Raw genomic sequence first — 26,548 nt, forward strand, 5'->3', positions numbered from 1 at the left:
TCAATAACCTCTGCCAAGCACCTAAAAAGGCCCTTTTGTGAAGCATTACGTTTCATAGTGCATTTAATTGTATACCACAACATGAACAAACGTTCCTTTTGTAAATAAGCAGCAAGGAGAATGTCTGACCTGGAGCATGTCACTGTGTGATTGTAGTCTTCCCTCTGGCGAGGAGGGGTGGTCAGTAACAGTCATGCCAGTTCCTATTCTCCCAGGCTGGTTCAGGGAGGAGAGCTCCTCCAGCAGCGAGTCGATCTGACACCGGGTCTCCTGCAGCTCCTTTACTGCCTTCGCCTATAGGGGAAGAAAATAGAGAGGAAACGTGATCAAACAGCACAGATCGCGGTGAGTGTATATTTCTACCAATGAAAGTGCAGTCAGGGAAAGAAAGGCCCTTCTCCATAATTGACACAGAAAAGGAAAGAGCTTTTCCTCTGGTTTAATTGCCAGCAGCATACCACCCTGCATACCACTGCTGGCTTGCTTCTGAAGCTAAGCAGGGTTGGTACTGGTCAGTTCCTGGATGGGAGACCAGATGCTGCTGGAAGTGGTGTTGTAGGGCCAGTAGGAGGCACTCTTTCCTTTGGTCTAAAAAAATATCCCAATGCCCCAGGCATTGCCCTGTGTAGGGTGAGGTCTTTCGGATGGGACGTTAAACGGGTGTCCTGACTCTCTGAGGTCATTAAAGATCCCATGGCACTTATCATACGTTTAGGGGTGTTAACCCCGGTGTCCTGGCTAAATTCCCAATCTGGCCCTCAAACCATCACGGTCACCTAATCATACCCAGTTTACAATTGGCTCATTAATACCCTGTAACTATTCCTCAGGTCGTTACTGCAAATGAGAATGTGTTCTCAGTCAACTTACCTGGTAAAATAACAGATAAAACACTGTAGCTGTTTCCATAGTAATTTTTCAGTACTCAAAACAGTATCCATAAAGATACACATCTCGGCAATAATAAAATCTACGTGCTGTGTTAGACAGCAGCGCTGCTACTTTAGGCTTACCCGCTGTGTGTTCTGTTGGACGGTGGTGCTGATGGCCGTGTCCAGCTGGGCCAGGGAGGAGTCGGCCGTGTCGGTTAGGGCACTGTACTGCTCCTTCATACGGGACAGTGCCCCCTGGAGGTTGGCCCTGTCCTCTGGACTCAGGCTGTCACCGTGCTCCGCCAGGAACTCCTCCACCGAGCGGATGGTCTCCGCCACGCCCTCGCCTCTGGTCAGCAGGTCCTTCTGTACTTCCTGGGGGAGGGGGAGAGAGAGAGGGAGGGGGGGGGTCAGATATAGAGAGGTTACAGGTAGTGTGGCATATTCCCCTGGAGCAGGCCATACAAAATTGCATGTGAAGAGAAAGGAGAATACATGCACAGTGTTAAGACCCTCCAACAGTTTGAATGCAGCCTATCTCCTATAACTGTGGGTCCTCAAAGAGACCTAGCAAGGTCAGAACCGGGCTACATTAGAAGTCTGGGAGCAACTAAAACAGCCAAAACCCCCGCAGCGTTTCCCTCACCTTTAGCTCGCTCTGTTTCTGCTGCAGCACATTCACATCACCCGACTCTGCTCCCGCTCTTTGATTAGCTAGCACGCTGGCAGCTCCAGCCAACCACATTGTAAGGCCTTCCAATCTCTGTGAGCACTCTGCTTTGTGCTGCTGCACCACCTGGAGAGCCACGGATGACGGTAGACAGAGAAAAATGTAGGCAGAGAGAGAGAGTGAGAAAAGTCATATTACACGTTCTGCTAATGAACAGTCCACGACGTTGAATCAGACCCCTATTGTCATTTTCCACTCAGCTGAGCAGAGGCACACAAATAGCAGATCTTTTTACATTTCTTTTCAACACCAATTCACACTTCCATTAAGTGCAACGCTTGCCTGTTTCTAAACCCTTTAAAATGTAATTTATATATGTCACACTTTGCCAGACGTCGAGCACGATGTGTCCAGAATTCACACAGTCAGCCAGACAGATCGATAGATACGGACACAGCATCATCAACAGGTCAGTCGAGCCAAAACAACAACGATAACACAAAGACAATCAAACACACGGTGTCCTCGTTTGCCCCTTTGTTCCTTCCTCCCCATGTCGTACAACAGGGGAGAAGAGGACAAAAGGAAAGCGTTCGAGCCACAGCAAGGCTTCTCGGATTTAAAAACTCTCTAGCCTTTTCCGTGGCGGCGCAAGTGTATTTCCTTCTGTGGCAATCTGGAAGAGCAAGGCAGACATGTTAATTCACACAGGTGTTATACAGGGACACATGCAGAGGAGCAAACACACATTGGGCATAGAAGCTTGTGGTGGGAGTAGTAATACCGGTCCCTATACGGTGTCTTAGCCTTCGCAGCAGCAGCGGTTGTTTGCTAATCTGATGTAAGTGATCAATTTAGACACAAATGTGGAAAATAAGAATTATTTTTGAAGTTGGCATATTTGCTTTGATGGACATGATTAATAGTATGGATAAGGGTTAGCCAGATACAGAAAGTGATAGAAATTGAGAATTGAAACAATGATAGCATGACCACAATCGTTATATGGTAAAGTATGTTATTACGGATGATTGAATGTATTGAAAATGTATATGTTAAACATGCATTCCAGAACTCCAAATGGGACTGCGCAACATAGCCAGCGGTTTGCAAACCTCTCTCTCCCTTGCACTCTGTCTCTCTCTTTCTCTCTCCTTCTCTTCCTCTTCTTTTTCTTTGTGCCTGCGCTGCCTCTCCTCCTCCCTCTCTCTCTGGGCGGCGAGGGTGTCGGTCTTGGCGTGGGCTTGGCCAGCGGCTCGGTGGAAGCCCCTCTGGAGCTGTTGTAGCTGCCCAAGGAGGTGCCTGCTCTGTTCTGGAGCCAGGTCCTGAGCCCGCTCCGAGATGAACACCTGGATGTCAAAGGCAAGCGCGTTGACGTCATTGGAGCGCGCCGAGAGAGACGACTGCAACTCCTGAGGCAGGGAGATAGAAAGGAGAGATAATTATCTGAGGACTAGCTGGAAATGAAGCAACGTGTAGGCTGAAGCCGAACTAGGTTGTTAATTGCACACTTGAAAGTGCACAAGAAGAGGGTAACGAGATCAAACTTGAAGTGTGGCGTGAGAGCGGTAACCTTGCACAGCTGGAGCTGTTGTGTTCGCTGAGGAGGAGTCTCGCCCTGGGTTTGCCCATCCATTCCTGTCATTTGTGCCTCAGTCTCCTTCAGCCAGAAGAGAAGATCTTCTACTCGCCCTCCAAGTGACCTCTGTTCCCCAGTCACTGCCTCCTGAGAGGGAGAAACAAACAGCACTGATTAGCAAAGGGTGCAATAGTGGATTAAACACCAAAAACACACAGATCTCATGTTTCAATCCACTGTCCCATTACCTTATGTGCCTCTCTGTGTGCGCGCAGCCCCTGCAAGATGTTTTCTGAAACCCCTCTGGCAGCCTCGTAACCTCGAGCTAAGCTTCGCCCATCCTTTTCCAAGGCCAATAGTAGTTGAGGTGGTACTTCCTGTGGGCGGGGCTCCAGCAGCTGCCCAGCAGCATCCACTTCCTTTTTGACCTGGGATTCTAAATCCCAAAGTTCTAGATCCAAGGTCTGAGATAAAAGGTCGGTCAATTTTGAAACCTAAGATTTCCATTGTGGTAACATCCTAGATCATACATTTGCAGGTACTAAATCTCTTACCTCTGTCTGTTTGATGATGTCATCAAGGGCAATGAGGCTGCGACCAATCGACTGTTGCTGCTGCTGCTTGAGGCGAACCTCGATGTGTCTCACCATAGAGAGCAGAGCCACAATTTGCTGGTCATGTTCTAGGAATTCCTGGCGGAGCAACGAGGACTGATGGAAAGGGAATGTCAGATAAGCATCAGTCTGAATGGCATTCGACAGCGTGTTACTGGGTTACACAATACAGAATGTATGATCAAGCAGAGACAATTTGCTATTCACCTACTAAATGCATCAACTGCTTACCTTTCCTGTCTTAGCTGGGCTCTTCTCTTTCCTTATCTCCAATTCTTGGATTTCTCCATCCTCCTCCTCCCAGCTCTCAGTTGTATCAGATTCGGGCACCTCGGTTGTATCAGATTCAACCATCTCATTTGCATCAGACTGTGGGCTCTCGTCAGACCAGGACTGTCCTGATTCTGTGGACTCCTCAAGGGACTGTTCCTCTTTACACTCAGTTTCACTGTCAAGTTTCTGCTCCTGTTGTTCTTGCTGCTGTTGCTTCTTCTTCTTCTTCCCTTTGCCAGTAGTTTTTGCTGGCTTGGCAGCAGGCGCCAAAGATGCCTCCTCAGGTGTACTAATTCTTAGTTGTTCAATGTCCTTGCCAGGAAGATCAGTTTGTTTGCTCAGAGACCTGTCCTCCTCAGTATCTTTCACCAGATGTGCATCCATTTCCTCTGTGGTCTTAGCAGTCTGGGTACCTGGAGCCACAGAGGCCTTGACCAGATGGGCACCTGACATGGATACAAGTGCTTCAGGAGAGGCATCCACAACGTCAATAACACGATGGGTGTCTAGGTGGACATCCTTCTCAGGTGTACCAATCCTAAACTGTTCAATTTCCTTGCCATGTGGGTCAATTTCTCTCCTCAAAGAAATAACCTCCTTAGTTTTCTCCTCAAGGTGTGCATTGATTTGGTACGGTGCAGTGGTGTGGGTTGATCTTTGTTGATTGGCGTCAACTCCACTAAGACTCTTGGTAGAGGCAGCCATTTTGTTCAGCTCCTCTGATTTACTGTCTTGCTGCTCCTCAAGCTTCTGCTCATCCCCAGAGACTGAGCTCTCAAGATCAGCAGGTATGGATTTCACTTCAGAATCTGCTCTATTGTGGATGGATGGCTTCTCCTCTGTCGCAGGTTCAACTTTTTCTACCACTCTACGCATCTTAGACTTTCTGTTCTTCTGATTTTTCTTTCTCGGCATCATCTCTTTAAGCTGGTCTGTTTGAGATGGTAGAACCGTCTCCTCTTTCTCTCCTTCTCTAGCCTGGTCTGGTATAACTTTATCCCCTTCTCTAGCCTGGTCTGGTATAACTTTCTCCTCTTTCTCTCCTTCTCTAGCCTGGTCTGGTAGAACTTTCTCCTCTTTCTCTGCTTTAGCCTGGTCTGGTAGAACTTTCTCCTCTTTCTCTCCTTTAGCCTGGTCTGGTAGAACTTTCTCCTCTTTCCTTCCTCCTTTAACCTGGTATGGCAGAGCTTTTTCCACTTCCACTGCTGCTACAGGAATCATAGAATGGTGAGGCAGAACTTTCCCTCTTTCTCCTTCCTTCTTGTCAATTCCTTTACTCTCTTCTGGTGAAACCTCAGGACTCCCTACAGTCTTAACTTCCTCTACAGATGTCACCAAACTCTCCTTCTTCCCCACTCCCTGACGCAGTGCCTCTAGCTCATCTGCAGCTTGCTTCTCACTAACACCTCGCCCAAACACCTTCCTCAGGATACTCTCTTTTGCCTTCCGTAAAAGGGCCTCTTTGTCATTTGCTGCCTGGGGGGTTTTCAGAGTGAATTCCACCTCTTTTCTATCCTTATGCTCCTGTTGTCCAGTCGGTTGAGAAACAGTCTTCTCCCCATCTGAATCACTCTTTCCCACAATGTGCTCTCCCTCCCGCATTTGCTCATCCTTAGAAACTCTATTATGAATGGATACTCTATCATGGATGGACGATCGCTCATCTGCCACAGATTCAACCTTTTCTGCTACTATGGTTATCTTAGACTTTTTGTCGAAGCTGTTGAGAACACCCTTCGTTACTGTCACTTCAGAACCTGCTATATCATGGATGGATGGTATCTCCTCTGTCACAGGTTCAACCTTCTCTGATGCCATAGGTATCTTAGACGTTTTGTTCTTCTCCACCCGTCTCTGGTCCTTGAAGCCCTTATACTCTGTACCATCTCTCTCTACCTCAAGAGCATCTTCTATGACTCCAAGCGGAACAGCAGAAGCTTCCCTTACTTTGCCAATATCTTCTGGATCTCCAAACCTCTCAACAGTCCGTGCCCTGGCACTTTCAAGTGCAGATTGAACATCTTGCACAAGGGACTCCTCTTTCTCCTGTGGGGTAACATAACCTCTGGTGGACTCAACACCCTTATCCTTAGATTGTACATTCTGGTCTTTGTTTTCCATTTTCTGAATATCAGCTTCTTCTGAGGGTCTTTGCTCAATGTCAACCTCCCCTTTTCCTTTCTTCTTATTCCTCCTCTTCTTTTTGCTCTTACCTTCAGCCTCGTTAGAAGGGGGTGATGCATGTCCAAGATCATCACACCCTGTGACCTCAATCTTTGTGTCCCTCTCAACCTCCATTCTACCTTGCTCCACCACACTCTCAGTACTGTCTTCTACCACATTTGTCTTCCCTTCATCTCTCTCAACCAGTGTAGAAATATCTATGCTGCCCTGTTGATCCCTACCTTCTCTGCCAATGGCCCCTGTCAAGTCCATCCGTGGTTCTTTGCCCATAGCAGACTGCCCCTGCTGCAAGACTGAACTACTTTCACCCACAGGTCTAGACCCCTTTTTATAATTTTCTGGTGGTCGAACAGTAACATCTTGCGGAGTCACCATCTCCTGAAGGGCCTGCTGAACCCTTTTCTCCGCATTGATTGCAAACTGAGCCAACAAATTGATTGACTGGTCTGACTCGATGTCAAATGACTTCCCGGCTATTGAGACCTCTCCATCTTCCATCTCTTCTTCAATGTGTACAGAGCCATGGTGTTGCAGATCTTCTGACTGCTTGAACGTTCCAGCTTCTAGAGTATTTACAATGTCCTCTGTGATCATCAAAGGGTTATACCCCTTTTCTGACTCTTCTGGATGTGGGGATGGAGAAATAACTTCAGAGCTTTCAATAATTATTTTGGTTTGGCTGTCTGGACTGGATATTGATAATGTGACTGCAGGACTATAGGTCCCATCTGAAGAGGCAATGGGTGTTGAACTATCCTCATCGTCAGATTCTACGTCCATGGAGCCCAAGTTGCCCTGGAGTTCTGCAGCCATTTGTCTGGATATAAGCCCATATTTGACAGCTTTTTTCAGGCTAGAGACTCTCTGCCCCGTGGAAGGGTCAAACAAGCCCCCTTTCAGAACCTGGTTGGTGGCAATGAGCCTGGCCATATGTTCTCCCACCAGCCCTTTCTTAGAGGCTTTAGGCAGAGGGAGCCTAGCTCCATTGGAAATATCAATAATCCCTCCAGTGTCTGCCTGGCTTTGCAACATTCTGAGCGCTGGGACCGGATCAACTTGTTGAGATGCAATTGCTTCAGCTAAATTCAGGATTTCACCTGTTTGCTTATCCTGGATTCCCTTGAAAGGCTTCACTTCCAAGAAGCGCTTTCCACTCTTAATGTCAATCTTGCCTTGGTTTACAAGGTCTGAGTAAGGCACAATTTGGGCACTTTGTGGATCCAACAAACCTTGTGTTACACCTGGAGAAACCATTGCTTTCTTGGCAGTGCTCTCATCGAGCAGACCATCGGAGACAGCCTCTGTCAATGTAAGTCTACAATTTAAATCAGGGTCCAAAATGGCACCTGTGGATGCCTGGAGGAGGGCAGCATCTGGGTTTGAAGAGAGGGCGACTTCCCCCTGACATGCTCTCTCTAACTCCCCCAGTTCTGGGGCTATGGTGCGGTCTACCAGACCTCGCAGCAAAGCATCAGCAACTGACAGTCGAACTCCAGAGTTGTGGTGCACGATGCCACCCTCTGCTACTTGCTGAGACAAGGCTTGATAGACTTCCTCCTGCCCAAGCAAACCTCTTTCAAGGGCCAGCTTTAGGGGAACAGGTGACTTCGTTTTGGGATCGACAACCCCATCCATTTGCAGCTGCAACGTTGCTTTGGTTAGCGCTGAATCTGGGTCTGAGTATTTTCCACGGTATGACTTCTCCAGCGCAACTAGCTTTTCTCGTTGGTCCTCCTCTATTAGCCCAAGGTTGGCTGCCAGGGTAACAGACACTTTCTTATCCCTTCGCAGGTCAACCACTCCCCCTGAGACCACCTGGGCCTCCAGAAGCCGAGCAGCTGTGTTGGAGTCTATCAGGCCTGCCTGAGCAGCATCCTTCAGGGTACAAATCTTCCCCTTCTCTACATCCACTACCCCTGCCAGGGTCTTCTCTGATTTCAGCACACTCCACATCAGGTCTTCGTCAAGCAGACCCTCCTGCATCACATCCTCCATGCTCAGAGATTCACACGCGCTGACATCCAGGAAACCTCCGAAAAGTCCTGCCTTGGCCATCAGCTTGACTGCAGTGTGTCCAGGGAGGACCCCCTGAGCCACGGCTTCATCTGGGAGAAGCCGCTGCCCTCCTTCCATCAGTAGACCCCCTTGGTGAAGCTCTGAGGTCAACCTTTCCAGCTCAACATCCTCCTCACTCTTCACTGCTGCTGCCTCTAAACTCATAACCTGGGGTGGGGTCTTCACTGTGACCCTCTGAGAATCCTTCATAGTATGTTTAACTCCAACACTCACAGGCATGCTCTCATTTTCATTAGTCTCTGATGGTGGAATAGGGTTGGCATCAGATTGGGTTGGCATCAGAGTCTCTGCCTTGGTCTTAAATGGTGCTGAGTAAATTTCTGAGGCTTCTACAAGTGTGCCGTCAATGTCTTCCATGAGTGAGTCCTTATCCTTTGTCTTTTTGTGACTCTCTCTTGCTCCCTCTGATTCAATCTCTACCAGCCCCTCTTCATACGAGCCTATAATTAATTGCTTTTCTGGTAGTCCAGCTGAGGGCTGGACACGTTCAAAAAGAATAATTTCATCCTTTTCACCTTTTACTTCTCTATGTACACCTCCATCTACCTTCTCACTTATTCTCATGGTTGAGTCAACGTCTACCTTTCCCATCTCCTGAATTCCAGTTTGCTTAGCCTGCAATATCATGTCAGATGTACCATCCCATCCTTGACGATCAGCTTCTTCTACCATCTTTCTGGAGGAAATATATTTTTCAGACGAGCTGAATTTTGCACTCTTTTCCTGGACCTCTCCGATTTCCCTTGTCTGCTGATTATCTGCCAAACTTACAATTGGCACTACTTCCATAAACTCCTGTCTCTGTGAAGTCAAACTCAACCCTGACACCACCACTCCAGGTATAGGATCCACATTGATCAGACCAGTAGCAGCCTTGACAAGTTCCACCAGCTCAGGCTCGAACAACACTAAGCGCTGGCCAGAATGTGCATCTATATAACTGTGGGTCATTAAATGGAAAAGCAGGCGGTGATGTGCCTGTTCCTCAGGGGCCATCTCCTCCAGAAATGAGGGGAAACATGTGTGCTCTGGGGAAGAGGCAGGTGGTGAGGAGGGAGGGGATGACCCAGTGGAGCCCCAGCTTAGGCGATTTAGATTTGGGGAGCCTGACTGGTTCATGTTGTGTAGCACATCTGGGATCTGAATCTCTTTCAGAATCTCAGCCACTTTGGGTTCAATGACCTCCTTAGCCTGATTCAGGGACACAACCTTGGGGATTTCAGGAAGGTACAGGGCACCTATCGTGTGGCGTTGTCTCAGGATGTTCAGAGCCAGCTCTCCCGAGATGACCCCTTGTTGTAGAGCCTCTGCAATGGGCAGCAGCTCCCCTGACTCAGGCCAGAGCATCCCCATAAAAGCCCAGAGGGACTCGAGCACCAGCAGGGCCAGATGAGGTGAGAGCAGGTCCCTCTGGATGGCTTCCTCCAACCCTAGGCGCTCCCCACTTACAGGGTCTAGTATCCCACCACTCTGCAGCTGGCGGGTCAGCATGGCACAGGCCAGGTCCTGGTCCATCAGATTGTGACGCACAGCCTCATCCACAGTCAGGCGGCGTCCCGTACGGGGGTCAGCAATCCCACCAGCAAATAGCTGGGCCTCCAGTAATCTCACCGTAACTTGCCTGTCAATCAGATTCTCTTGGACAGCACGGAAGATCCCAACCTTCCTGCCGGAAGCGAGGCAGACGGTGCCTCCTGGCTGCTGTTTGACTGGCAGCAGATACAAGCTGGTGTCATCGCTGAGGACACAGCGCTGCTGCAGTTCAGACAGATTCAGCTTTTCTGCTGTGTTAGGGTCAACGAGCTCCCGCCGATTGACCCGTGACCTGAGCTTGGTGTAGACCCTTGGGGTCAGCAGGCCCATCTCTCCAGCACTATCCAGGGTCAGTCTTCTTCCTCCCAACTCCCTCAGGCCTCCTGTGTTCATCTGCAGCTCCAGGATACGCAGCCCCAACTCCTCTCTGATAAGGCCCTCCTCCATGGCTGCAGCCACTGGAAGGAGCTGGCCCTCCAGTTGTTCTGTCTGGTCGACAAGATGCAAGGCACTCTCCAGCTCTGCTAGGGATTGGCTGATGAGACTATCAATCAGGCCACAGTTGAAGCCCTCTTCCAGTGATAGGCTCACAGGGGAGACAGGCTGAAATAACCCACCCATGGTGAGCTGGGCCTCCAATAAGACATGGCAGGTGTCCTGATCAATGAGGCCACGCTGAGCAGCTTTGAAGACTGGGACAGTTTCCATGGTGCCCAGGTCAATAACTCCGCCAATGGCAGCTTGGCTCTGTGAAGAGAAACAAAGTAAGTGAATATTTGAACTTACTTAACAGTCTGATGAGTATTTTGTTGAGGAACCCATAGCCCGTAAGTATCCACCAAGAAAAAAAAAAACACTTTACCAAAGAGTCATAATAATAATTTAGACATAATTACAGTGATAAAAGCATATTTCAATAGATACAATACGATATAGTATTAAACTAGTTTTTTCCCCCTTCTTTTTTCTCCCTAATTTCATGGTATCCAATTGGTAGTTAGTCTTGTCCCATTGCTGCAACCCCCCAACGGACTCGGGAGAGGCGAAGGTCAGGAGCTTCTTGACACTGCTTGCTTAACCCGGAAGCCAGCCGCACCAATGTACAGCTGACGACCAAAGTCTGCGTGCATGCGCCAGGCAAGGAGTCGCTAGAGTGGGATGGGACAAGGACTTTCCTGACCGGCCAAACCCTCCCGTAACCCGGGCGACGCCGGGCCAATTGTGCCGGGACCTCATAGGTCTCCCGGTCGAGGCTGGCTGCGACACAACCTGGGATCGAACCCGGGTCTGTAGTGACGCCTTTAGCACTGCGACGCAGTGTCTTAGACCGCTGCGCCACTCTGGAGGCAATCTTTTGCACCCACATTTCTCCTTCAGCATGGCACAAGAACACTTACCTCTGTTCTACAAAGCACTAAGCATGGCTACATAGTGAACAGAAATGCAGAGCACCAATATACCAGGAAACCTCCATAAAGGAGGTAAAAACAAACGGCAAAGGAAGGAGAGAAAGACCGATCAAAGAAGATAAAGCTAGAAAAAGGCAGGTCAGATTGGAAGCAACGGTAAGAGAAAGCGAGCACTACTTACCGTACGGGGCTGGCCCGTGATGCACAAACACTAACAGGCCGAGGGCTCGGCAGATTGAAGAGCGACAGATGAGAAGCTTGGCGTTAGGATTCTGCATGCTATCTACCTGATGGCCCTGACTCGCCTCACTCCAATCCACTCGCTATACTGTAACCTCCATAGGTTTTGGACCATCTCTAGCTATGGCACAATTTACTTTGGACTACAGTTAATTGAAATGGATTTTCTCAAATCTGACTTACATTGAATCCACAATGGACTGATTCTTTGCTCACTGGCTAAGTGGCAGAATAAAACTTAACTTAAACAGAGATAATAGGACTCTGTCCCATACTGACTTGGCCTAACTACAGTTATCCTTTTGCTGAGAGCTGGATGTCCTTGATTCTCTTCTGGCAGCTGTTAGTGATTTTGAAGCAAAATGCTGATTATTTCACACATATTAATGCATTAGACGGCACAAACATATACACACACACACACACACACACACTGTGATCTGGACACATCGTGCTCAAACGGTGACGTGGGGGTTTGCGTAGCTGGCCTCTGGTGCTCACAGGAAGCCGACACTGGCAGTTAGACATTCTTCTCTGACAAGTGATTTGATGCAACATGTGTACATTCTTCTTGAGTGTATAGAACTACCCAGAAAACCACACACACCATTCATAGAACACACACTCGTGGGTGGGAAGGTACGTGCACACACACACCAACACACTCACAATCCCTCTCATACATTATATTTATATCACTGATACACTCACATACACATACCATCACATTTGGACGGATGTATATGGGGGGGGGGGGACATGACAGCGTGGTTGGATTTCGAACTATGTGAACGAGTATGCGCACGCGTTTACGAAGAGTAATGGGCTTTTGTAGGTTCATGGATGAATAGCAGGGTCGCGTACAGAACAGTAAATGACCATTGTAATTTAGGGTCACACCTATAGTCTACCAATGAGTGCTCAGAGGGGATGTGGAGCATATGGACGGGTGACTATCTCGTGACCATGAAGGCGGACGTTGAGGGCCCTCCTCCTATCAAAAAGCTACTATAGCTAAATGGTAGCATGACTTCTTTGGCTCTACGACTGCTACACCAATAGGGGGCCATAGACTAGCCTTTATGCAGATGTGTTTGATGATGATGGTGATGACGGGTCACATGATTGCAAGCGGGTTGTCGAGTGCAAGTGAGGGGGGGGCTCACTCCATGCAATTACATTAAATGTTTGTTAAAGCAAACCAAGTCTATGAGTCGACAACATTCATTATGGGGGATGATGATGGTGGTGATGATGATGATGGGTGTCAAAAAAAATGCACAAGGGGTGACGGGCGACACACAACATGCGACACACTCTCGCTTGCACACAAACACGGCTTGCGAGCCTATTCCATTTCAGAACCTCAAATTCACAAAAAGGCAGACAGACATTGCCAGTGAGCAACACACTTGAACAGCAACGTCGTAAGCTCGCATTGGCAACTCGCTAGTGAGTTTATGGTTGTAGCCGTAACCTCCCTTCTCGTCCCTCTTTCCGGGCACCCTCCCCTCCATCCGCTCTACCTTTCTCTGCTCCTCTTTGGCCTGCTCCTGCTCCAGCTGTTGCAGTCGGGCGGTGGAACGGTCACACAGCTGGCTGTAGGTGGCCGTCAGCTCATCCAGCTGGGAGGTCACCTGGACACGTTCCTCTGGGGACAACCTAGAGGACAAACATTTCTATCAGTTTGAACTTGTATGTGTGTGTGTGTGTGTGCGCGCGCGTGTGTGTGTGGATAAAGGTGAGATGTTAATGAGCGAGTATACAGTAGTCGTGTGTTTATACAGTGGTATGCATGTGCGTAGGAGAAATCTGAACTTACTTGCTGGCCTGTTTAGACATCAGGAAGACTTGGGTGTTCCTGATAGCCTGAGCCACCTCCTCCTTCTTAGCCGCTAACTGCTCACCGACAGCCTAGAAACACAACTCAAATGATTAAAACAACGTGATAGAAAAAGAACACCGGTATATTCATTTGATAGGCTAAGAGAGCGTGCTACAAGACAGACCAGCGGATGAATACAATTGAATAAGATACTAGATGCATTTAATAATATTTCTGGACCTGCTGCGCCGCAATGGATGACTCGGCGGAGGGGCCCTGGAGGCCCTTGACCCAGCCCAGGAGCTCTGACACCTGGCCCACCCTCTGCTGCCTCTCCTCCTCCACCTCTTTCTGTGGGGGGGGGAGCGATACGGGGACATGTCATCATGATAGAAATGTATTGGCGGGTACAGACAACAAATCCCAGGAAAACAGAGGAAGGTTGACGAAACCAAAAACAGAGAGCGAACGAAAGAAAGAGCGAGACATACCTCTTCCTCCTCGAGTCTCCTCAGTGCATCGCTGATGTACTTGACGTGTTGCGTCGTCAAGGTAACCAGGGCTGTGTAGCGTGTGCGCAAGTCCATGAACTGGAATGGCAAAGAAATGTTACTGCTCTTGGCTTCACACACAGACATTGACACATATTTTTCTGTAAATACATTGCGCCGATCGTCTCCCTCTCCTTACCTCCTGCGTGATAGCGTCTGATGAAGAGTGCATCCTCCTCCTCTTAACAGTGGATTTCTGGGTCGACTCCACAAAGGCTTTGAATGTCATCAGTTGTAGCTCGTAGTCCTGATGGACAAATATGGATACATGTAATGTCGTGACAATGAACTGATTTAAAAAATAAAATAAATGTTTATGTTGTATTGGTATAGGACATTTCGTGTGGAAATTGGGTATGCAATCAATCAATCATATGTATTTATAATCCAGTAACCCTGTAGCCCACCTCAATTCAAAATGTATGACTTGCGAAAATCACCTAGCATGAATCATCATATTTTTGGACATCAAATGAAAACGTTATTTGTCACATGGTTCGTAAAACAATATGTGGAGACTAACAGTGAAATTCTTACTTAGGGGTCCTTTTCCAATCATCCAAAAACATGTCTTTACATTACAATGACAAAGTGCTGTGGTACTGTACCTTGACAGAGGTGCAGTACTGTTTGGAGTGGGTTTGGCACTCGTCTAGTTTGGTCTGGTTCTTTTCGATCTCGGCTACTAATGCCTGAGGGGGGGGGGAAATCAGGCCCATGAGAATAGAAGTCATTTACAGAAGTCACTCAATCGCAGTCAGATCATTCCATTCGTTTCAATAGCCATTAGTCTCAATAGCCTATTTAAAACAAAGCTATCGTTCATCTCTCTTTCTTTCAATGAACCTTTCTCTATGGCTGGGGTCAATATCTATCTGCTGTGTAGTCCTTCTCTCTCTTTCTGTCGATCCCCTTGGATCCGTCTTCCTGCCTCTATCGGTCTCCATCAAATCAAATTTATTTATATAGCCCTTCGTACATCAGCTGATATCTCAAAGTGCTGTACAGAAACCCAGCCTAAAACCCCAAACAGCAAGCAATGCAGGTGTAGAAGCACCATCCATCCCTCTCACCGTTTGTTCTGCCAGTTGTTCAGACAGGACTCTGCTGTCAGTCTGTCCAGGCTGGGTGTTCTCCTGTCTCTCAGTGGTCTCCTCTATCCAGTGGATCAGAGCAGAGTGGCCGTCTCTGTAGTGCTGCAGGACTGAGCCCAGGGCCTTTAGTTCGGCTCGCCTGGAACAACAAGGAGGAAATACACGCACACAAACACACCACAACATTCAATAAAGTACCCAATCAGTGATTTGGGTCTATGCCAGGGTTCCCCAACTGGCGGACCGTGGGTGGTATAATTTGGCCGCCCTAGTTTTTGGAGCTAAAATAAATAAATACAAATATATTTTTGGTTGTTGAATTTTCATTGTTGGACATAAAAGACTGTAAAAACAACAGCAATTTTTTATTTTTGGAAATGTGTTCCCAAGCATAATAGAGAGATTGTATAATAGTGAAGGTATAATCATTATAATTGATTGGATTTATGTAGCACTTCTCTACCGAGGTACTCAAAGCGCTTTACATAGTAGGGTGAAACTCATCTCGCCTACCATCAACGTGTAGCACCCACCTCAGTGATGCACAGAGACCATTTTTGTGGCAGAACTCACAACAGCTATCAGTTGGAGAGGTGAGGAGTGATATACGCCAATTAAGAATGAGGGGGATGATTAGGTGGCCATGATGGAATGTGGCCAGATTGGGAATTTAGCCATGACATCGTGGGTGAACACCCCTACTCTTACAATAAGCGCTGTGGGATTTTGAATGACCACAGAGAGTCAGGACAGACGTTTTAACAATGTTCCCAAATGCAATCAAGGTTTGAAATGATGTTTTAGTCTGTTTGGGCTTGTTTTGCGGTCAATTTGCAGTCTATTCTTTTATTTATTATGTTCCAGACCCCCGACCACCCGCTCAAGAAAGAATTGGCCCGCAGCTGAATCCAGTTGATCATCCCTGGTCTTTGCTCGTCTCTATTTCACATTTGACCAGAACGGTGGTTTTCCAAATCTGTCCCCATCTCAAGGACATACTGTATTCATTTAAGTGTAAACCTACAGTACAAACACCGAGTAAGGCTTAAGTTTCACATAAGACTTCCATAAAAATGATATGACTAACACTGACTCCAACCATCCATCTGTCCACCACTCACCGTGTGTCCATCTGTCTCTTGACTCCGGCCCACCTCTCGGTGAGCTGGGCGGCTTTCTCCTGGTAGCGCTCCAGCTCCGGGCTGCGGTCTGGGTGGAGCCTGTTCAGCTGAGTCCCCGCCTCCCGGGCCTTCTGCACCCCTGACTGCAGGGAGCTCAACACCCCCTCCTGGTCCTCAAGCTCCGACTGCCACGTCTGGAGGGAGGGGGGCAGAGAATCAGCATGTGGACACACTAACAAACAAATCCTAATCTTGATCCATGCAACGCCTACGGGGCCATCAATAACTTTTTCATGCATTTGTACAAACATTTGTACAGTATCTGAATTAGTGGGATATTAGTGGATAGTTTGTTCTTTCATTGTATCTACCAGTCTCTTACCCCCAGTTGTTCCCGTAGGGCCTGGATGGCGTTGGCGTCTGCAGGAACGATGTCCTCCTCACTCAGCCTGCTCTCGTACCTCTTCACCTGGCTCTCTGCGGCCTGCAAGCTGTGGATCAGCACATCCACTGTCTTCAGCCTGGGCGAAAGGGGGAAGCACGCGATACTTAGTCAAGTATATTGGTTAAGAGACCTCTTTGGACTAGGGAACAGTATTCGGAAGTTCGGATGACTGACGTGCCCAAAGTAAACTGCCCGTTACTCAGGCCCAGAAGCTAGGATATGCATATTATTGGTAGCATTGAATGGAAAACACTCTGAAGTTTCTAAAACTGTTAAACTCATGTCTGTGAGTATAACAGAACTGATATGGCACGCGAAAACCTGAAGAAACTCCATCCGGAAAATGTGTTTTTGGAGCTCCCAGGCCATTCATGTGGGCCTATTGAATTTCCAACCAAAAAGCGCCCAGATTGCAGTACCTATGGCTTCCACTGGATGTCAGTCTTTATAAAATGTGTTTTTGGAAAAATCAACAAGCAGTTGTAGTTTTTCGAAGGTCTCCCTCGTTAGGACTCTAGTCTTGTGGCGCTCGTGAGTAAGGGCGCGCACTTTGTTATCTATCTCCGGTATTGAACATACTACATTCCGTTTTAAATTGTATCGTTTATTTACATATTAGGGTACTTGAGGATTGATTAGAAATGTTGTTTGACTTGTTTGGACGCAGTTTACCGGTAACTTTTGGGATTCCTTTGTCTGCATGTTGAACGAGTGGAAAGGGTGGATTACTGAATCAAACGCGTCAACTAAACAGACTTATGGGATATAAAGAAGGACTTTATCGAACAAAACAACCATTTGTTGTGTAGCTGGGAACCTTGGGATTGCAAACAGAGGAAGATCTTCAAAGGTAAGTGTTATGTTCCCCAGATTATGTGTTGTAGTTTGTGTATTTGCATGTGTTTATTTCAGGAAATGGCTTCCTGAAATCCCTCAAGCAGCTGATTGGTCGACTCCATGGCTAATTGGAGAGCTGACCCCGCCCCCTCGTCAAGACGCAGCTGTCTCCAATTACCTATTCCTTCTGAAGCTATATATAAAGCCAGTGTTCTGTTCAGGAGAGAGATTTTGCTGGGGGTTCATTGCTGGGAGTTATTGCTGGGAGGTCATTGCTGAGAGAGGAGGCTGATGGCTGTGGATAATTTACTATGTTAGTTGTTGGTAGCAGTTGGTATGTTCTGTGAGTTTGTTGCTCAGATAGAGCTTATTTGATGTCCTTTGTTTCTTAGTTTGTTTGAGAAATTATTTGTTCTCCTGTTTCATTTGTTCCCAGTGGGGAAGGGGAAGGCTCCTAGGGAGTGCTTAGGCAAGAGGCCCGTGGGCATACATATACCTGTAGTATATTCATTGTCTAGGCACAATAGGTAAGACCTGGGCGGACCACCCCCTGTATTTTGGTTAGGGCACCAGGTGGTGCTAAATTAGGTAAGTATTGGTTAAGCAGGTAAGATAGGAGAGGGGGGGCTTTGAGATTTACTTTCTTTGCTTTGGTTCCGTCCAGCCCCTTTTCCCCATATTACCGTGTAAAGGAATAAAGTCCTAAACGGTACCACATTCTGCCTGTTGTCATCCTTGCTTACGCCTACAGTCCATACCTCTTTCACTTCACGGAGAGTTGAGTTGTAGCAGGGTGTTGCGTTCCCTCTTCATAGAGGCGTGCGTAACAGTAGGTGATTTATTTTATCGCAAATTTTTGTGACGCCTCCGCTGGTTAGAAAAATATTTTTAATGTTGGTGTATGGGGGGGGGGGGGGGGGGGGGCGGGCGCTGTCCTCAGACAATTAAATGCTATGCTTTCGCCGTAAAGCCTATTGTAAATCGGACAAAGCGGTTCGATTACCAAGATTCTAAGCTAAAGAATGTATGACACTTTTATTTTCATGAAAGTTTAATATGAGTATTTTAGTATTTTGAATTTCGTGCTCTGCAATATCACCGGATGTTGTCGTAGTGGAACTCTAGCGGAACACCTAGCCCAGAGAGAGTACTTTGAGTGTGTGTGTGTGTGTGTGTGTTTGGCCTACGTACTTGCGCAGGTAGACAGAGGAGAGGTTGTGTAGTCTGTCGATCTTCTCCACAGCCAGGTTGAGTTCAGAGCGCAGCATGGGAACAGTGGAGGAGGTGGGCTTCTCCTCAAAGAAATTCACACAGCGACGCGACACCTCGCCAAGACTGGTCCTCAGACCATCCAGGTCCGACTGCAGCTTCTGACACCGGGAATAAGGGTTAGTCTTGATTTGCATATTATTATGTAGAAATAAGTTGAAACATGAAAAGAAATGAAAGCAACTGAATAAAGTTAGTGCTGGTTCCCTTTTTGTTGGTAGATGAATAAGAGCGTGTAAAGACTCTGGTGACCAGCAGATGGTGCTGTGGCGCTATACTGACCTCTTGCTCTGCAATTTGAACAGTGTTGTCGACGCTGTTGCCCAATAGGTTGCTAGGGGGCAGAGTCTGAATGCCGCGCATCAGCTTTTGCTCCGCCTCCTCCAGACACAGTTTAATGCTCTGGAGCTCTGACAGGTAGGACCGAGAGACAGACTCATCCTTCTCCACTAGATGAGAGACACAGACACAGAGAGAGAGAGAGACAGAGAGAGAGACAGCGAGAGAGACAGAGACAGAGAGACAGAGACAGAGAGACAGAGACAGAGAGACAGAGACAGAGAGACAGCGAGAGAGAGAGAGCGAGAGAGAGAGCGAGAGCGAGACACGACACACAGACATGAGACACAGACACACAGACACACAGAGAGAGACACAGAGAGAGAGACACAGAGACAGAGAGACACAGAGACAGAGAGACACACACAGACACACAGACAGAGAGAGAGACAGAGAGAGACAGAGAGAGAAGATAAAGGGTAAATGGAGACAGTGGGGAGATAATTTCATTTCCATCCCACTTAATTGGGTCAATGCACCATCACAAAACCCTTTCATTAGAATTCCCCATGTTGCCCTCATGCCCCAAATGTGGATGAAGCCAAGACTCGAGTAATTGAGGTGATGCACTTTGTCAATCTACCTGTCCCCATGCAAAACAGAAACATGTCTTTTTAGTGCACTATCAATACTTTTGATAAATCTCAATACTACTAAGCAAGTAAAGTTATGTAAATATGTGAGCAAAGTAAGCCAAACCCCCCACTACCTCCCAATTCTCCACCCTTTCTTCTGAAACGTGCACTTACCCTCATGCATTCAAAACCAAAGGATTTGTGTCAGCATGGCCTCCAACACCTATCCTCCGCTTTTAAATCCAAGCACGGGAGTGAACAAGTGCACACTTCAGGGAAAAGGGTGGAGAATTGGGACTTAGACACCATATCCGTCCATCTACCTGTCTCCATGTTGACCAGCAGGTCCTGGCAGTGTTCCTGGGCGGTGTGGGCGTCTCTCTCCAGCTCGCGTCTCTCAGCGGGGTTAAAGAGGACGCTCTCTTTGCTGTCAGAGAGGAAGTCAGCCAGGTGGGCCTCCAAATGGTTCAGAGCCTGGTCCCTGGCCACAGGGGTCTGGGAACGTACCTGAGGGGGTTAGGGAGAGAGAGAGAGAGAGGTGCACGTGAGCTAAATTAAAGAGTGGTGATTGGTTGATTTGATTCGTCCAGTCACAAAATCTTTTTTAGAAACGTGACAGGGACAGCACCACACAGCCAGATCCTTCTTTCCATTGTGGTGCAAAAACATGTTGATATGTGTATTACTTAACATGCGTTAAGACGTTATTCATACGCAATAGGCAAGAAGTGGATATGAACCTATTAGCAGATGGAGGGGAAAGAGGAGGGGGACAGAGGGACACTACACATAACGTATGTCATATGGGATATCTGCTGGAGAGAGAGAAAGCGAGCGAGAAAGAGAGCGAGAGAAAGAACGCGAGAGAGGGTTGGGGAAAGAAAGAGAAAGTGGGCGAGAGAGAGAGAAAGAGAGAAATATGCTTGGAAGAAACTATAAGAAATAGAACAATTAAGTGAGATAAATGTGGTTGAAGACAGACATGAGACGGACAGCAACAGGGTATTTCTGTCAACCACAGAGACGTACGGTGACATTAAAACCGTGTGTCTAACCGTGTCCAGGCTCCAAGAGGAGACGGTCCTGATGTCTTTCTGCAGGTAGTGCCAGGAGACCACACTCTTCATGCTGACGTGTAGATTGTGCCATAGAGACATCACATTCTGGTACAGCTGCTCCATCCTACAACACACGGAATAACACTCAATACACGGCAGGGTGAGGTGGGAGAGTGTATGGGCATCCGTGTGTGTGTAAGCGTGTGTTGATCTGTTTGTGTGTTTATATGAATATGTGAACTGTGTGTGTGTGTGTGTGTGCGTGTACCTGCTGGCGGTGTCCATGGCCTCCTGGTTGGGCGGTGGTACGGTGAAGCAGACTGACGGCACCATGGCCTCATTCCCACTGGGGCTGATCACCTTCCATTTAGTCCTCTGAGAATTGTCCTCCAACACACACTCCTCACCTCGGCTGATGGTGATCTACGGGAGAGAGGAGAGGGGAGGGGGAGAGAGGAGGGGGAGAGAGGAGGGGGAGAGATGAGAGGGAGAGAGGAGAGGGGAGGGGGAGAGAGGAGAGGGGAGGGGGAGAGAGGAGAGGGAGAGAGGAGAGGGATGGGAAGGAAGATGAAAAAGGGACAGATACAGATGGAGAGATGAGGGGAGGATAAGATAGAGATGTGGATGTGAGGGGAGGATAAGATAGAGATGTGGATGTGAGGGGAGGATAAGATAGAGATGTGGATGTGAGGGGAGGATAAGATAGAGATGTGGATGTGAGGGGAGGATAAGATAGAGATGTGGATGTGAGGGGAGGATAAGATAGAGATGTGGATGTGAGGGGAGGATAAGATAGAGATGTGGATGTGAGGGGAGGATAAGATAGAGATGTGGATGTGAGGGGAGGATAAGATAGAGATGTGGATGTGAGGGGAGGATAAGAGAGAGATGTGGATGTGAGGGGAGGATAAGAGAGATATTGGGAGAGAAGAGATGGGGAATCGATGAGGAGAGACGTGGACAGTTGAGGAGGTGAAAAGATTGGGAGAGGAAGATGTATAGAGAGAAGGGGAAAGAGAGAAAAAAAAAGGAAAAATAACGTTTTACGGCAACAAACAAATATCGCAAAATGGAAACGTTCATGGGTTTAATGTGGTTAAGCAAAAGCCCTTAACAACTGAAAAGGAAACTAGAACCACCGCGGTGACATATTGAATTGAGCAGCCATTTAAATACCATGGAACTATAAGAGTATCCATGGGACTGAAAATGTCTACATGTGCCCCCCCGCACTCATTACAAGATTTGTTGACATCTGGCCAACAAATACAGAGCGCTAGGGTAGTAAGAGATTCAACTTGGCATAGTACGGTGTGGTCCCGAAGGTCTGTCAAAATGAAAATGTTAATATGACTGTCTCAAGCAGCAAAGCGAGGTCTGTGCATCTAAAACAACTGTCCCCTCTCTCACCCCACCCCCTCCACACACACACAGAAATACTGCAACGCACATGTACAGAGAAAGCTTACGACTGCGGCTAAAACAGTCTCACTGGCTGAATAAGCTGGGATACTGTGGGTCAGTCGTGCGTTTACTTCACCCTTACCAACTGATCTGGACCTTTAGCTCATATAGGTCGTACATCCAACCCAGATAAAGAGAAAAAAAACGGATCCTAAATCAGTTGATAAGAGCATAGAGTAACCAGGGAAGATTCAGTGTGCAGTGTGAGAGCTGAGCGCTGAGGTGGAGGAGGAGGACGACATCGGCAGTAATACCTGAACGTTAGCCTTGACAGCCCGGCGGACACACAAGAAGGGAGAGCGAGGAAGAGACGGAGGATTGAGAGATAGAGGGTAGGAAGGGGAAACGGTAGGATGGAGAGAGAGAAGACATGGGAGAGAAAGATTATTCTGGGATAGCATCATGAAGACCGGGTTGTGTGCGTCTTCTTTAAAAAGGAGCCCCGTAGTTGGTGGCAATCTAAGTGTGTGTGTGTGTGTGTGTGTGTGTGTGTGTGTGTTTGTAGTAGGAAAGGAGAGGATGAGAAGAAGCCACTCATGACTATTGAGATGCACCCCTGCAGTAATCACTGCACCTCCCCCCTGACCAGAACGTAACGGTATCTCGCCCACGCCTAACTGGGCAAACCGTCCTAGTCCCAGAGAGACTCACACAGCAGAACTAAAATAGCTGTGTCCGAGCCACTTCCTGTCCCTATGCCATATTACAGGAGTGGAAAGGCAGATTTTCAGATGTTTGCCTGAGTCTGCACAGGTGGGAGAAATTCATAATTCATAGCTTTTAGCTCCTCTGCTAGCATCACACAGCACTTTGGGCGGTGGAGAGGCTTCACATGTGAGTGTGAGGCGCGTCAGGTGTCAGTGGCCAAATGGAAATCTCTTCTCATGAATCATTACTAGACTTCGGAGCGGCTACTGTGGGCTCTTTCAGGGGATTCTTAACGAGTGTTGCTGACCCATTATGATAGAATGGCATAATCCAACATCGCTGTCTTGTCAGCTGAAGAAAAAAAACATTGATGGAAAGATGAGCTGTTAAAAAAAAAGCCCATCTGAATATCCCTATGAAAAACATTGAGTAGAAGACAGTCAAAAACATGATTACGAATCCTACGGATAATTGAGCTCATTCTGCCAAAATCTGCCATTTTATCTGTTCTCAAGAAGCATAATGTTATCTAGTGATGTGTTGTGGCACTACTGGGCTGCAACAACCACAACATTTCAATAGATCTAATGCAGCAATCTTCCAATCAACACTGGAAATGGTAAAAAAAAAAACATGTGTGTGTGTGTGTGTGGGGGGGGGGGTTCATGATTGAACACATACTATTGAAGCAACTATTGAAAACATGTTTTTTAGCTGACAAATGGACAGGATCTACATACCAACAATGGCATGGTGAAAAGCAGCCAATGATGACAGCTGATTGCTTGAAAATGCCCCGTATTGGATTGCTAAGGTGTAGGTGGGGCTGAGAGGGGTTGTGCAGGGTAGAGACGGAACAATTGGCAGAAGGATACAGTTAGGTGAAGTGGGGTAAGGTGACCTGGGTCGTATTCACAAGGGCACATAACAGAAAAGGTTTTCAAAATGTCCTTGCAACGGATAAAAAATAAATAATAATAATAATAATGGACAAATCCACGCAGTCCCTCCCTGTGTGCTTCTGTTTTCCTCCGTTTGGTGCCTAATGAACAGGACCCTGGTATTGTCATGATAGTGTGGGTGTGGTACCTCTATCTGCCGGTAGTCACAGATGGCGCGGATGGGGGTGGTGCTTCCCAAGGTGCTCTCGGCGCTGCGGGGGAGGAGCTGCACCACCGTCTTGGCCCGGCCCACCAGGCTGGCCACAGAGCTGCGGTACTCAATCAGCTGCTCCTTCTCCTCCTGTAAGGTACAGCCATTGGTCAGTGAGGGTGTCAAGCAATCAATTAACCAATCAAATCAGTCAGTCAGTCAAATGGTAAGCTTTTGTGATACTGTATGTGATCTATAGGCATAGTCTTATATGATAACATATCCCTTTCAAACTTCAGTCCATTTCCTATCATTTCCATACATAGATTCCATTGAACTCCACAGTACACCAATTTATCATGTACAGCAGGGATCTCTCTTCTCAGCTCAACAGGATAGCTATAGCGCCCAGTAGCTTAGCTTACAATCGCCAAATTGGTGACACTGGGACAGTGTTCGCAAGCTAACTCAGTACTAGCATTAGCTTCTAAGCTAGCCATTAAACATTAAAAAGGCATTAGCTTAACACCTCATGGTGGCATGTAGAAATACATTCACGTGGACTAACTTCCTGACAGAAAACTTCATTACAGTTTAACAGAGGCTCGAGGCACTGGGAGAGCTAAGGGCTAGAGTGAGTGAGGGAAGCACGAACATGCTAATAGCATTACACTTCAGAGATGAATTTCACACCGGCCAAATTAACATTGAACTAGCATTAGCAACGGGTTAGTGCTAGTAGAGGTGGACCAAGAGTCAAGAGTCCAACGCGGGAAACAAAATGGCAGAGGAGAGAAACAGTCACTTCGGATACATTTTTTGGTATATAGCCATTACTTATCCATTGTATTATTTGGAAGAATGAATTGTGAGTACAATGGGTCGAGGTACTGAAACTTCATTAGGTAGCGATTCACAAAGGCATTGCATCGGTCTACTATAGGGCTTTGGTGGTTGTTTTTATGGAATTCAGCGAACGAGGCATCTGTCAAAGTCTGTTTTAATCTTCCCCCAGTGAGAACACGCACACACTAGAACACACACGGCACTGGAAATTTAATCAACCGCCCAGCGCTTAACACCCCATTTCACACCAAACACACACATGCTGGCTCAAACTCAGTGATGTGCTCATCATTTGGTATCTTGAAATGAGGCTAGCACCCAGACGCACAAACAAACAAAAACACTCAGGATAACAGCAAAACACAGCAAAAACATCTACATGTTCAGTACCAGTCAAACGTTTGGACACACCTACTCATTCCAGGGTATTACTTTTTTAAACTATTTTCTACATTCTAGAATAATTGTGAAAACATCAAACTATGAAATAACACATATGGAATCATGTAGTAACCAAAAGAAGCTAAACTAATCAAAATATATTTGAGATATTTGAAATTCTTCGAAGTAGCCACCCTTTGCCTTGATGAGAGCTTTGCACACACTTGGCATTCTCTCAACCAGCTTCATGAGGTAGTCACCTGGAATGCATTTCAATTAACAGGTGTGCCTTGGAAAGAAATGCCACAAATTAACTTAACTTCTTAATGCGTTTGAGCCAACCCGTTGAGTTGGGACAAGGTAGGGGTGGTACACAGAAGATAGCACCTATTTAGTAAAATAACCTTATTAGGACAAGGACAGCTCAAATAAGCAAATTTAAACAATAGTCCATACGGAAAATTTCAAGAATTTTTCATGTTTCTTCAAGTGAAGTGACAAAAACCATCAAGCGCTACGATGAACATGGCTCTCATGAGGACCGCCACAGGAAAGGAAGACCCAGAGATACCTCTGCTATAAGTTCATTAGAGTTAACTGCACCTCAGATTTCAGCCCAAATAAATGTTTCAGAGTCCAAGTAGCAGACGCATCTCATCATCAAGTGTTCAGAGGAGACTGTGTGAATCAAGCCTTTATTGTCGAATATTGCTGCAAAGAAACCACTACTAAAAGGACACCAATGAGAAGAAGAGACTTGCTTGGGCCAAGAAACACGAGCAATGGACATTAGACGGGTGGAAATCTGTCCTTTGGTCTGATGAGTCCAAATTTGAGATTTTTGTTCCAATGGATTATCTCAGCATGTGCAGTTTCGACAGTGAAGCATGGAGGAGGAGGCGTGATAGTGCTTTGCTGGTAACACTGTGATTTATTTCGATTTCAAGGCACACTTAACCAGCACGACTACTACAGCATTGTGCAGCGATACGCCACTGCATCTGGTTTTCGATTAGTGGGACTATCATTTGTTTTTCAACAGGACAATAACCCAACACACCTCCAGGCTGTGTAAGGGCTATTTGATCAAGAAGGAGAGTGATGGGAGTGCTGCATCAGATGACCTGGCCTCCACAATCACCTGACCTCAACCCAATTGAGATGGTTTGGGATAAGTTGGACCGCATAGTGAAGGAAAAGCAGCCAACAAGTGCTCAGCATATGTGGGAACTCCTTCAAGACTGTTGGAAAAGCATTCCAGGTGAAGCTGGTTGAGAGAATGCCAAGAGTGTGCAAAGCTGTCATCAAGGCAAAGGGTGGCTATTTCGAAGAATCTCAAATATATTTTGATTTGTTTAACACTTTTTTGGTTACTACATGAATCAACGTGTTATTTCATAGTTTTGATGTATAAACTATAGAAAATAGTAAAAATGTAGAAAAATCCTGGAATGAGTAGGTGTCCTTAAACTTTTGACTGGCACTGTATATAACCTGACCATCCATTCCCTCCTCGATATAAACCACACAACCATACATTTTGTATCAATGTA

General features: G+C 47.0%; 1 protein-coding gene across 27 annotated transcripts in view; it reads right to left on the reverse strand.

The window, feature by feature from the left end:
- LOC109903635 (microtubule-actin cross-linking factor 1) overlaps positions 1-26,548 on the reverse strand; it is a 250,345-nt gene that overhangs the window by 79,619 nt on the left and 144,178 nt on the right. For 20 of the 27 annotated variants that reach the window (XM_031789328.1, XM_031789332.1, XM_031789330.1 and 17 more), the window contains 24 exons: positions 23,766-23,918; positions 22,283-22,294; positions 20,833-20,987; positions 20,562-20,688; positions 19,830-20,013; positions 18,875-19,041; positions 18,515-18,693; positions 16,424-16,562; positions 16,042-16,235; positions 14,900-15,059; positions 14,435-14,518; positions 13,966-14,073; positions 13,767-13,865; positions 13,516-13,626; positions 13,273-13,364; positions 12,977-13,112; positions 3,967-10,548; positions 3,676-3,831; positions 3,370-3,585; positions 3,116-3,268; positions 2,658-2,954; positions 1,519-1,668; positions 1,014-1,247; positions 130-294 (listed from right to left, as the gene is read on the reverse strand). In XM_031789328.1, the coding sequence (XP_031645188.1) occupies positions 130-294; positions 1,014-1,247; positions 1,519-1,668; positions 2,658-2,954; positions 3,116-3,268; positions 3,370-3,585; positions 3,676-3,831; positions 3,967-10,548; positions 12,977-13,112; positions 13,273-13,364; positions 13,516-13,626; positions 13,767-13,865; positions 13,966-14,073; positions 14,435-14,518; positions 14,900-15,059; positions 16,042-16,235; positions 16,424-16,562; positions 18,515-18,693; positions 18,875-19,041; positions 19,830-20,013; positions 20,562-20,688; positions 20,833-20,987; positions 22,283-22,294; positions 23,766-23,918 (10,053 nt within the window). The remainder of the gene's footprint in view (positions 1-129; positions 295-1,013; positions 1,248-1,518; positions 1,669-2,657; positions 2,955-3,115; positions 3,269-3,369; positions 3,586-3,675; positions 3,832-3,966; positions 10,549-12,976; positions 13,113-13,272; positions 13,365-13,515; positions 13,627-13,766; positions 13,866-13,965; positions 14,074-14,434; positions 14,519-14,899; positions 15,060-16,041; positions 16,236-16,423; positions 16,563-18,514; positions 18,694-18,874; positions 19,042-19,829; positions 20,014-20,561; positions 20,689-20,832; positions 20,988-22,282; positions 22,295-23,765; positions 23,919-26,548) is intronic. The other 7 variants (XM_031789338.1, XM_031789336.1, XM_031789335.1 and 4 more) reach the window with 1 other exon arrangement.

The sequence above is a fragment of the Oncorhynchus kisutch genome, linkage group LG14, assembly GCF_002021735.2.
Source record: "Oncorhynchus kisutch isolate 150728-3 linkage group LG14, Okis_V2, whole genome shotgun sequence".
NCBI classification, from domain to species: Eukaryota; Metazoa; Chordata; class Actinopteri; order Salmoniformes; family Salmonidae; genus Oncorhynchus; species Oncorhynchus kisutch.